Source organism: Hirundo rustica, chromosome 13 (assembly GCF_015227805.2).
Source record: "Hirundo rustica isolate bHirRus1 chromosome 13, bHirRus1.pri.v3, whole genome shotgun sequence".
Taxonomy (NCBI): Eukaryota; Metazoa; Chordata; class Aves; order Passeriformes; family Hirundinidae; genus Hirundo; species Hirundo rustica.
The window spans coordinates 17,911,750-17,924,227 of NC_053462.1; the positions used below are offsets into that span (position 1 = coordinate 17,911,750).

A 12,478-nucleotide genomic window follows, 5' to 3' on the forward strand; every position below is an offset into this window, starting at 1 on the left:
GCGAGAGATAAGTTACTGCGGAATTTGTACCAACAGTAGGCAAACCCTCACTTCTTATCACACAGATACATCCTAATTTACTTCTTTTGCCAACAGAACGTTTAAACACTTCCTCTTTGGCATGTTATGCTTCACTTGGTCACAGCACACCTTTTGAGGGTATAATTTGCCCTACAGTCATGATCAGACACTACAGAAGATGACAGAAATAGAACTATTGCTTAAAGATTGGCCAAAATATATGCAGAGATGAAAGAGAAAAAGAAAACAAGAAACAGGAGTTATATAGATATTTGAAGGCTGTAAATGCAGGGATGGAGGTGAACTGTGTTTTTTAAAGAAGAGCAATGGTGAAGAAATTCCAGCAGAGTAAGAAAACTACAGTTTCATCCAAATATGGAAAAAGCCTTTCTAACAGTTCACTTCTGCATTGGCCCTTCAAGAGGCGGTTTCCCAACCTGTGATACAGTTTCTTTCCTCTTTCACAGGCTCGGTGGAACCAACTCCACAGATGCCCACGGAATTGGGATGCACACAAGCAATAACTCTTAGCAAACACCAGCCACAGCACAGGCTTTGTAATGCCTCCCTCATACACACCCCACCAAGGACAGGATCCCCCCACATCAGGCTCAAAGGCAGGGTGGAGGGCAGACTGTTAATGCATGGTAAGAATAACAGAGATGAGAAGAGGCAGTTACACTAAAGAAAGAGAAGAAAAAAAAAGTCTGTCTTTTCTGCTCTGCAAACCCAGGGAGATTTTTTTTTCTTTCTTTCTGTAAATCCCCACTGCTTTCTACAGCAACTTAAATTGGATTACGGGGGATAAACATTGAGTGCAACCTGAGCCGAGGCAGATGGACGGAGCAGACAAAGCAGTGGTACTGCAGGGCCAGGCCAAAGGTACTGCCAACAAGGTATGAGTGTGTGCAAGGAATGGACAAACCCCACTTAGTGACAGGCACCTAAAACACACACTTTATTAACCCATTAAGTCTTAAAATGTCAGGCTAGCTCCAGCCATCTCAGTGATCTATTGCTCACTGTGACTCCTTTTTTATGAGATAGCCCTGGGGTCCTCTCAGCGAGCCAGACTGCAGCCAGCACAAACCCATCAATTACTTTTTTTTGGTGAAAATTAAGGAATTAGATGAATGCTCTGCATTTTTCTGCAAAGTGGCCAGAGTCTCAAAGCCATGCTGGGGCCCCATTCCCTGTGTGGGTGCTCTGGTGAGTTAGGTAGGATAAGGACCCTTGCATCCTGATACCGAACCAAGAGGGACTTCTGACTCCAGAAAGATTGAAGATTTCAGGATTTAGCCTAATGCGCAATCAGAAAAAAACTCCATAATTAAATAAATGCCCCATCTTCCCCCAGCACCCCTGTACTCTTAGATAAAACAGCTTATTATTATATGTACAATAAAAGGAAGAATCAACATAATTACATGCCCTTCCCACAATTGCTGTCATTATAACAACCGTCATTAAGGCCTGTGATTGGAGATAATCATGTTTGCCTCCATAAACATTCGGTCTGCATCCTCACTCCAGGCTGCTCCAACTGCAGAAGTGATGACGCTCGTAATTAGGACCGGGGTCCTCAGACACTTGCTGCAGTGGGGACAGACACTGGTCCTGGGGTCTCCCTGGGCTGCACTCAAGAGCAGGGCTGTGCCTTGAGGCGTGACACTGTGCAGCTGGTTTGTAACCTGTAGACACCTTGCTGTGTCCAGAAGCACCCAAATTCCAACTCAGCTTAGGTTTTTCTCATGGGCTTATCAGACCTTGAAGAAATCCTGCTGCCTCCCTCCTGGAGTTTCAGGGCCGGGTGACCAACTAATCAAATGTATGGGGAGTAGCTAGTTCAGCCCATCTAGAGAAGCCAAGCTCTGTCTTTCACCTGTCTCAAAGGCAGACTCTGAACACAGAGCTCTCTTTTCCTGGGATGCTCAGGATGAGAAATAAAGGGACAGATGCTCCCGGAGGAATCTCCATGGTGGGACAAGAAGGTTCCGCTTTGCTCTGGAGGTCAGCTCAGAGGAGCCAGAGGAAGAGCACAGACAGGAAAAGGGGCAACAGTGGGAGAGAGGGACCCAAATTCCATCAGCATAAAGAACTGACTGCGGTTAGCAGTGAGGCACGGAAATAATGCTGCAAAGCTGGAAGTAAACAACACTCCAAAGGCACATGGAAATGGCAAAAGTCCAATTAATTGAGAGACAGCAAAGAAATTGCTGAGGCTGTGCACATTCACTCAGGGAGTCTGAAAGCCTCTCCAACAGCCGGCCGTGTATCCAAACCCCGCTAATCCCACACAACATCCCAGGTACCTCCCAAAGCGGACTGCGAGGCAGCATGCCTCACAGCCGCTCCCTGCTCGAGGCAGGAACTGTACAACTCTGCTCGTGGCAGCTCGAGTTTGCAGTTGGAGCCGGGTGTCAGGCAGGCAGCTGAACAGCCCGCTTGTCTCGGCGCCGGCAGCGCGCGAGGGAAAACTGCTTTGCTTTCTGCAAAGGGATGGAGGCAGGAAGCGTGATTAGCTCCGACAAAAAGGCCACAAGAAAATTACTGGAATCCTCATTCTACAAGTCTCCTTTTGAGAAACATTTACCATCTCCCTGAGCAATATAATATGTGACTATATGTGCAAATATTTAACAAAAACTACTTCTCCTATTGATCAAGCAGACAGGCATACTCAGAGAAACCAATTAGCACTTGTGCTTTTGAACCAAGAGATTTATTTAGTGCTGAGAGAAAGAACTTCAAATTAATGGGAAGCTTAAAAGACACTTTGAAGTACATTTAAAAAAAAAATAAGTTTAATTATTTTTTACTTGACACTGTGATTCACATTCAGGGCTTCAAAAGAACTTACTTAGACCCCTGTATTGTCCTTTTCCATTTGGGAAACACAATTTTGGCTTTCCCTCCTGTGCTTCAGTGACTAATCTCACCGCTGTAATTAGCGGTGACATCCATTGCCAAGGACCTCAGTCACATCCTGGCTCATCCTCCTGGACCCCATCCAGACCCGCAGCCAGCAGGGCCATCCCTGCCCTGGGAGCACGCGGTCCCGACAGATGAAGCCTGTATTATTACTCCTGTTCTAGACAGGGAACATTAATCACAGAGGGATGAAATAAGCTGCCAACGGCCCGCTCCGAGCTTGTGACAAGGCAAGATATTGTGGGAGCAGTTGGGTCCTCCCTGCTTTTCCTGGGGCAGCATCATCAGGAGCACTGCTGGGGAGACTGAGGTAGCACCAGCTCCTTCATCACACCAACAGCACGACACCCACCTGCAAATTGCCTCACATCAGAACAAATTTGCCCCCTTCTGATTTACTGTGTTTATTCCCGGTATAACACAGCCTAAATCAGCAGCATAACCACCACCAAGGATAACCACTCCAATCCTGCTCCAATAAAGCCCAAAGAAGATGCGCAGGACCAGAGGATTTTATAGTGGGATTTTAGAAGTGAGTATCAGGACCAAAAACCTAGATGGAGGTCGAGCCATGCGCATGAAAAATAGCTCCTGTTTTTCCAGGGGTGGGTTGTTTTTCATTCAAGTCCTTCTGCAAATGGGAGGATATGGAAAGAAGAGATATATGGATCTGAAAGATGTTCTCCAACAGATTATAACAAGCTTCAGTCTGATGAAATTGGCAGCCTAAAAATCCAGCTGGTGCCCTCTTAAATCTCCTTGAGCCTGACCCAGACCCTAAGGAGAAAAGCACTGCACTGCAGTAAAGTGCAAATTCGCTCTTTAGGGCATCCAGAAAATTTACATTTAAAGAAGAGGAGAATAGGGTGTAACAGGCCCCACATCTTGCTGGCAGTAAAGTTTACTAGCTCAGAATTTTTTTATTCCGTTCCCTTTCGGACGGGAGGTTATATAAAGCGATTTTTCCATCAGGGAGCATAAACCACATCCACTCGTTAAACGATTGCAGGTGGTCTCTGACAGGGACAACACAACCTCTCAGCCACCTGATGGACCCAGCATCACTGCCCTCACTGGGGACACAGATTTAAGCTGAGGAAGGCAAAGAGCCTGAAAAGCCAAAGAAGTTGCCCCAAATAATTTTCAGATGTTTGAGATCAGACTGAGCAAATCCCAGGAGGTCGCTTGTTGAACACTGTGGAAGCTGGAAGCATTCACAGCACAAAGAGCCTTTCTAGGACAAGCTCCAAGTCCTTGTGGGCTCCCCCATCTCTAGAGGAGGCAGGATAAAACCTGTTGGTATAGCTGGAAAGGGCAAAGACCTTTCCTGAGCTAATTACCCACAGTAGCTCCATCCACAGCAAGGCATCCTGAGAGCACGGCAGCGAGCCGAGCGTAGGATGCACTGTTACTTGCATTCCCCACGTATTTCACAGCCCTGACCAGATCACAGCCTCACCGCAGAGGGCATCAGCGACACAAACACAGAGCAGGAAACAACTGTGCACAAGCGGAGAGCAGAGGCACAGCCAGGATGGGAAATGCTGTGCCAGAGCCGGGGGTCCCCAGCTTCAGCTCCCGAGGCTGCTCTAACGTAGAACAGGGAGCAGCGGGTTCATCCCCTGACCCTGCAGGAAGGCACCAGGGAGGTGGCTGCCCCACAGCCGGGCCCTTGCACAGACCCAGCAGGAAATGGACTGGACACTCAGCGAGTGACAGTGCCCGTGGATCAGAGATGGTGGCTGGCACGATGGCACAAGGCTGCCAAAAGAGCCACAGGCGCCGTGGCATCACAGTGCAAACCCCGCCAGCCAGCACAGCCCTGCCACCCAGCCTCCGAATTTCAGCTTGAATTCTGGCAGGCACGGCTGGCACGCAAGGCAAGGGAAGGAAAGGTCTTCCTGCAGGAGGAGAAGTTAGTGTGCACACGACAAACTTTGAAACTCTTAATTGTATCCAGGGGATTCAAAGCAAAGTCAGCACTCTCTCCTCCCTGCCATCCCCTCTGCCTTATCACCTCCCACCCTGAAATTCATCTCCTCGTTCTTCTCAAGGAGCCGAGCACCGCATGGATCCGTGCTCGCTCCAAAACCAGCGCCTCGAAACACGAGCCCTTCTCTCTCTTTCCATGTACTCTCAGGTTTCAGCAACAACGACCCTTTTGCAAAAGCATCTTCACAGCTCAGCAGAACCATTCACCACTCCCCGCATCCCCTGACTTGCCATCAGCTTCATCAACACAATCTCATGTGCAAGAACAACAGAAAAAAACAGGCAGCAAATCCTTGACTCTGCTCTGAAACTCTGGTTTTAAATTACCAACACGGAGCAGGTCTGGGTTGTTAAGTGACTGGGCTGCTCTCGAGTGGAGGGTGTGATACAACGGTGACATCTGATATAATAGCAAGGCCAGATCAGTGTGCTCTGTGCTTTCCTCATGCACTTGCCTATTTGCCTCTCTCATCTCTTAAAGTGCAATTATTGACATGTTTGCCTCCCTAAGCATCAGTTTTATATGCTTGCCAATGACTCCTGAACATGTGCAAACAATTATTTTTATTTTCTTGCAAAACTAAAATGTTGGATATTCTTTTGGATAAGCAGACTCGGGTAGATTTTCATGAGCCCTGCTACGTAATTTATTAGTTTCTAAACTCTGTAAAACTAAAAGCTCCACTAAAGTTCAAATAAGTTTGTGATTTCAAAGTAATTTTGAATGGACTATTCCTGCTTCTGACTAATGTTACTCGATTGATTTAAATGGGAATTCTTAATCTGCAGAGAGAGATCTTTGCATTGTTTTGTTAGTTAAATAAAAGGACAACATTACGGGCCAGAAGCCCAGGAGTGCAAAGCATGAAATATTAGGCGGGAAAGGGACAGAGCAAAAAGCGTCTTCTGTCCCAGGTCTGCTGCAGGCTGCAAAAGGAAGTACACAGTCTGCTTCATCCCATGGGTTTGGAGCAGAAACTAAGGGTCTGTGAAGCAAGGGGCTGGCATTGCATGGGGTCACTGCTTGGCACTTCACACGCTGTGACACAGGACCCCTGAGAAACAAGGAAATCAGAAATAAAGAAGTTTAGGGAGACAGAAAGAGGGAGAGAGACACTCTCATCTGCACAAATAAAATGAGAGCAGTTTTGCCGCTCTTTGCCAGGCAGTGCTGCTGAGCTGCTCCATGCTGGCCCATGCCAGGCTGAGCAGCACACGGGCCAAAACTGGGATTGAACAGGATGGAGAGGCGTTGGGAGCCAGGCTGTAATCCTGGATCTGGGACTCTCTGCCCAGATCCTCTCCCCTGGAACCCTCTGCCAGCTCCTAAGCCAACATGGGAACTTGGTCTGTGCCAGATCCAGAGCCTGACAGGTAACAAGAAGAACTGCAACTACACCAGCTTAGTATTTCTAACCCCCTTCACAGGGGGTGGTGGGGCAGATCAGAAGGGGAACAACTTGTCCTGTTCTCCCCTCTCTCAACTTTATACACTTCCAAAGTTTAGTTTTGGCACCATGATGGCCCCAGCAAGCACCTGAGTGCCATGGGCTCGGGTGGCTGCACAATCACACCCCCGTGCACAGGTCCCAAAGGTGCTGCACGCTGATATGGCTGTGAGACGCCTGCCCCATTTCACGGGCTGCCTGCTGCCTCCACGCGGGAAAACCACGTCCTGGGATTCTCCTGTTGAACCCCCGAGAGAGACGAAGCCCAAATGTGGGCTTGAATTTCATACCGAGTCTCTGAGCGTTACTGGGGAAATGATACCTGATACTCTCTATGTATATCAAGAAAAAAGACAGAGTATTACACCAATTTAGTAGAAAGCAAGCCTTTTTTTGAGTCTGAAAAAAGACAACAAAGCCATACAGAGCAGAAATTAGTGAAAGCTTATAGCTACAATAATTTAGAAGTTAAGCCTACTTGAACATAAATGACGATGCTTAATTCCAAGGCTGTTGTTACTGAGCAGAGCCGGGGAGCCTCTCGTATCCTATGCCTGCCTTTGAATGCCGGGCTCAGCAATAACAGACAAAAGCTGTCCACCACCCAGAACAAAGAGCTCCAGGAAATTAAAAAAAAAAAAAAAAAAAAAAAAAAAAGAAGGAAAGAAAATACTGTCTCGCTGCTGAACCCACTCCCGCACGCTGACCAGCAGCTCCCAGTGCCTGGTTCACAGTCACCACACCAGCATTTTGGGGAGTTTGAAAACCACAGGGCTGGGAGTGGAGCATCGTGTCCCGCACAGCACGGCACTGCTCCGACACAGCATCCGTCCCCGCGGCAAGGCTGCTCCAGTGCTGAGTGACACCGAGGCAGGAGGGTTTATTAAACTCAGCAGAGCGCACAAACACGCTGCCTCGCTGTTAACCACGTCGTGAGCACAGAAATCCACCAAAGGGCGGGGGGGGGGCGGGAACCGTCAGAATCAAGAAACTTTGAAAGTGTAGCCAAACACTCCTCAGCGGGGCCAGCAAAACACATCCCAAAGTCAGGAGCCACTGACCTACCAAGGTGCGGCATAAACAAACACACAGGGCAATTTGGACAGCAGCAGGCGATAACCTAGACACAAATTCAAGTTGCTAAAGTTCTGCTTTCAAGTATTCACTTATTTTCCTTTCCTCTATCCAGGGAAAAAAAAAGAAAAGAAAAAAAAAAAAACCACCAACTTTTTAAACCATCCTCATTGTACTACTCTTAACATAATAACAAGACCTGCTTCATTACATCCACTTCACAAATTATTTCTATTTTCCGCGAGTTTCACTGGCTTCTCCTCCTTGCGCGGTTGCTACGGACCACGTGGCGAGATTTATGATACGACTAACCCACAGCCTTGCTCCCTAAACACCCTAGCAGCTAATCTTTGACAAATCTAACACACACTTTTCTCCCTCTGACCATGCTGGGCTGCTTACAGGACTTTTAAAAAATAATTCATAGAATAAGCACAGAACGGTTTGGATTGCAAGAGACTTTAAAAATCATCTCCTTCCAAACGCCCCCGACATGGGCAGGCACATCTTCCATTAGCCCAGGTTGCTCAGTTCCTACTTTTCCTTATCTTAGAAGGCTGTTAAATGAGACTAGAACAGGATGCACACGGGTATTTTGCTGCCGAACCGCATCTTTCTCAGACTAGACCCATGCTTACGTAGCATCACCAGCAGAAGAGAAACACTGCCATTTATCCACAGGACATGTGCACAGTAGGTCCAGGGAAAGCTCTCTTTGATGTTTTGTAGCCTGGCCCTGGTCCGGCGGGCTGCGTTACCGATGTGGACGGAGCTGGTGTTACAGGAGAGCACAATACACTTGTAGGTCTGAAGCTGCTCGCCCTCAGCCCTGCAACTTGTCTCCCAACATCTCTTCTCCGTCGCTATCGCCTTTGCTGACGAACGCGACGCGTCCGTCGGGCGCTGCCTCCCGCTCCCACCGCGGGGACGATCCCGGCGGCTCTTACGGTCCGGGCACGGGTGGATGGCCAGCCACGCCACTGCCCCGGCAGCCACCACACCCCTCCCCAGTGCCACCGGTGAGGGCTCGGGCTCCACAAACACCACCGTCCCTCCCTAGAGCCCCCCGCACAAGGGGTTTCCAACTGGAAGCACAGCTCCTGGGGAGCACTTCGGGATATCTGCGGATGAAGGAAGGTGCTGGATGGGCCGGTGCGGGACTCCTCAGCCTCAAGCCACGACCCCTGCTCGCCCTCCCGGAGGAACGCGCCCCGTTCCCGCGGAGGGATGCTGACCCGCGGGGACCCGCACGCCGCACAGGCGGACACACGCGGTGCTGCTCGGCCCCGTTCAGCCCCGGCGGCGGCCCGGAGCCACGGGGAAGGGCTGAGCGCGGGGCTGCGAGTGACCGCGGACGAGCGAGGGGAAGCGGGACCGGCGGCGGGGCTGGAGAGGGACAAGGGGCGAGTAATGCCCTGGCCACCTCGGGGGTGATGAGGGGACGCGAAGTGCTGGAAGGACGGACGGACGGAGCGGCCGCGGGGAGCGGCGCCGGTGCCGGGCACGGCGGCGGCAGGTCCGTGTCCGCGCCCTCGCCCGCTCCCCCAGCCCAGCCCGGCTCTTACCTCCGCGGCAGACAAGCAGCAGCAGCCCCAGCAGGCAGGCGGGCAGCGCGGAGCCCGGCGGAGCCATGGCATCCCGGGCGGGCGGGCTCGCCTCCCTGCGCCCCACGGGGAGGGAGCAGCCCGCCGGCAGAGAGGGAAGGAGGGGAGAAGGGAGGGCGGCCAGGCGAGAACCACCCCCAGCTGCGGGGCGGGAGGGAGGGGTGGGGGGAAAAAGGAAAGGGAAAAAAGGGGGAAAAGCGGCTCTCAGCGGTGCTGCCCTCGGCGCGAACACGCCGCCGCGCCGGGCGGGCGGGGGGCGGCGCTGAGGGAGCGGGGCCGCCGGCGGGCGGGGGGCGGGCGGGCAGCGCCTTGCGCCATCTTGCGCATTCGCCAGGGCGCCGGCAGCGCCGGCCCGGCTGAGGGGCGGCCCCGTGAGGAGCCACTCGGGACCCGTGGGGAGTGTGCAGAGACCCTGAGGGATGTGCCTTCAATCGGAGCCCCCTCATGCCGCTCCCGTCACAGAGCACGTCTCGAAACCCACTCACGGGTCGAGCCTCACAGATCTCCCCTCATGCGTTTCGCTCCCCAGAGCCCCTTCGCGTTTCTCGCCTCACAGGAGCCCTGTCTTCAGAACCCCTTCACGGGGCTCCCTTCACAGGGCTGCTCTCACCAGTGCCACCTCACGGGGCTCCCCCACACCGAAGCCCTGTCACGGGTGCCCCCTCACGGGCTTCCCATTAGTGGGGCAGCGCCACAGGTCTCCCCTCATCGGAGCTGCCTCAGGAGTCTCCCGTCACAGGTCTCCCTTCGTGTGTCTCCCTCACCAGAGCCCCGTCAGGGTTTCCCCTCACGGGATCCCTATCACCGGAGCCCCCTCACAGATCTCCCCTCACCACCTTCACTTCCCGGGGCTCCCTTCACGGAGCTGCAGGGATTGCAGGGATACATCAGGGGGCTTCCCCTCACCTGCCTCCCCTCACTGCGGCAACCTCGCAGGAACGCAGAAGAGCTTGTCTTGTTCCACCTCTGTGCTCCTGGTTTTAATGCTGTCCTAAGTGACTTACCTGAGTCAGTAATGCAGGTGTTTGACCAGCTCGCTCACCTGGGAAGGACCCAGTAAGGGATGTCTGCTCCTAAATCTAGCAGGATAATGTGTCTGTCCTCCTGGCATGAACTAAGGATAATGTGTCCTTACATGGCCCTCAGCCCCTGTGCCCACGCAGCATTTTGTGCCTTCCAACTGATCCTACCCTGTCTCTTGGTCCACGTTCTCTACAAACATAACTCATATCATCACTGTCAGCAGCAAAAGCCACCTCTGCAAGGACAGCTCAGTGTTTTGTGGGGTTTGCTTGGCAAAAAAAAAAAAAAAAAAGAACTAAAATGAAATAAAAGTCGATCCTAACTAATTTCTTTCTTCAGACTAAAACCAGATTTTGTGGACTGGGTTACCAAACCCTGTAACCATTCCTAGAAATCTGGTGAAAAACCCCCTGTGAAGAGGAGCAGTGCGAGGCTCCCCTGGATGGTGCACCCTGAGCGTATCGGAGTCAGCTAACGAGGAAAGAAGACGTCACTACATCTGCTCCACATTAAAGCTTCCTTCGTTTAGCGGAGGGTTGAGCTGTACGGTGTTGCTTTCAGCTGGGGTAGAATTTGCTCTGGCTCCGCCAGCCTCTCGGTAACATCTGAATTTCTGTGCTGTCCCTGACCTTTTGGCACCAGCCGTGCTCTTGCTCCGACTCCCTGGCTCCTGCCATGGGGCCCCATCAGCGTTTCTGTAATGCTCAAAGCCATCATGGGCTTGTGGCCGCTATCACTGAGGATGGCTTATGGGAATTAATAATTCCAAGAGAAATTGAGCACTATGTACTGTACAGGGCTGCTTTCCCTGTGAACCAGAGATTTTGTGTGCTTTTGCTGCCAAGTGTCCTGGCAGGTCCCAGGGGGTGGGGGAGGTAGGTACATGTTTAGGGTATTACCGAGTTCATCCCCACATCTTGCAAATGGCACTGGTGACAACACTGGCAGCACATTCAGAAATCATCCACTGCTGCCAAACAATAGGACTGAAATGGTATGAAAACCCATGAAATCTTATAGGCAGGTTTGGGGCTTTTGGAGCCACCTAAGAGCAGGAATTCAGAGCACTCATGTTTTTCTACGCTCTGTAAGCACGAGGGCTTAGAAAAGTTGCTTTGTACTGGAGGCAGGAATTTGCTTATCATACTGCGAGCAGAAATCGGAGCCTTTGGAAAAGCAGAAGGGTTACAGGATTGACCGTGTCCAGCCCAAACTGAGGCTCCAAACCCTTTCTTGCAGAGCAGTCAGTGGGTCCATTCCTCCATCCCCCTTGCTGCTGAGGGGTACAGGATCCGTCTGTCCATCTGCCCTCCCTCTCCACAAGGTTATCCTCCAGGAGAGCTGCCCTCCGAGGGCATCGCTCACCCATCGCTCCTTGCACAGCAAATTTCCATCAGCTCCAATCGTGCTTCTGATTTACACCAATTAACTGCAAACTGAGGTCCCCAAGACACCATTAGTAGTTTCAGTGGATGAAGTGGGAGATTAACTTGTCTGAATTCACTCCATTTATTATTCTATGTGTAATTGTGGTTACCCTGCCTGCTAACAGCCTGGGAGCTTTCCCCTTACGTACGTACATGTGGTGTTTTAGCGTCTGCTTCACGGTCAGTGAGCAATGGGGAGTGGGAGCCAAAATTGTGGCACCCACCTTGAGGCACCGGGCCCAAAGCCATGCCTGTGGTGGGACAACCCTAGGACCTGCTTCTGGAAGCTGCTTTCCCCAGCAGAGACTGTTTTCTGTGTCTGTTGAGAATCTGTGAAGCAATCCTGGCCACCTCACTGCATCACACAGCCGATTGTCTCATGCTGTGCCGTGTTCCAGATGGATGAGCTGGGCCACACTCTACACTGGCAATTTTAAGTCCCTGAATTACCTGAGCTGATGAGAAACCAAAGCCCACTGTAGTGGCATTTCCAGCTGCATCCTTACAGTGTGCTGGGGTGACAAAGGTTGGGAAGAGAAACGCAACCAGATGCTTTTTGCTTCTCTCCTGTAACTGCTGTGTCCAGCCATCTCTGTCATCCATTCCATCTCACCGTGTCTCCTCTCAGCAACCTCCAATCAGCATCCTATGCCGTAAACTGGGAGCTGGAAGAGTGATTTGCAGTCACCCATCAACCCTCCAAGGTCCTTCCTTGCTCGTTTGTGGGGTTACCTAGCATTAGGAGAAAGACTCATCAGAGTTACACAGTCTGTCAGAGTTCCCTTTAACCACTATCAGAGAACACTGTGCTAAGTGCAGATTTATTACCTCTGAAATGCAGATAAAATTAGATTTTATGGCTCTGTAGTCGTGGCAGCATAAAGTAATAATGGAAACTCTGTACTGAAGTAGGGAATGCATCCCAGGAAGAAGGGAGATGCACAGGAGGTGAACAGTG

At 51.3% G+C, this 12,478-nt stretch overlaps 1 protein-coding gene across 1 annotated transcript in view; it reads right to left on the minus strand.

Moving 5' to 3' along the window:
- Positions 1 to 9,121, minus strand: part of IGDCC3 (immunoglobulin superfamily DCC subclass member 3) — a 95,123-nt gene extending 86,002 nt beyond the window's left edge. The window contains exon 1 of the mRNA XM_040077349.2: positions 9,032 to 9,121. Coding sequence (XP_039933283.1) covers positions 9,032 to 9,098 — 67 coding nt within the window. The 5' untranslated portion in view covers positions 9,099 to 9,121. The remainder of the gene's footprint in view (positions 1 to 9,031) is intronic.
- Between the last annotated feature and the right edge of the window lie 3,357 nt (positions 9,122 to 12,478).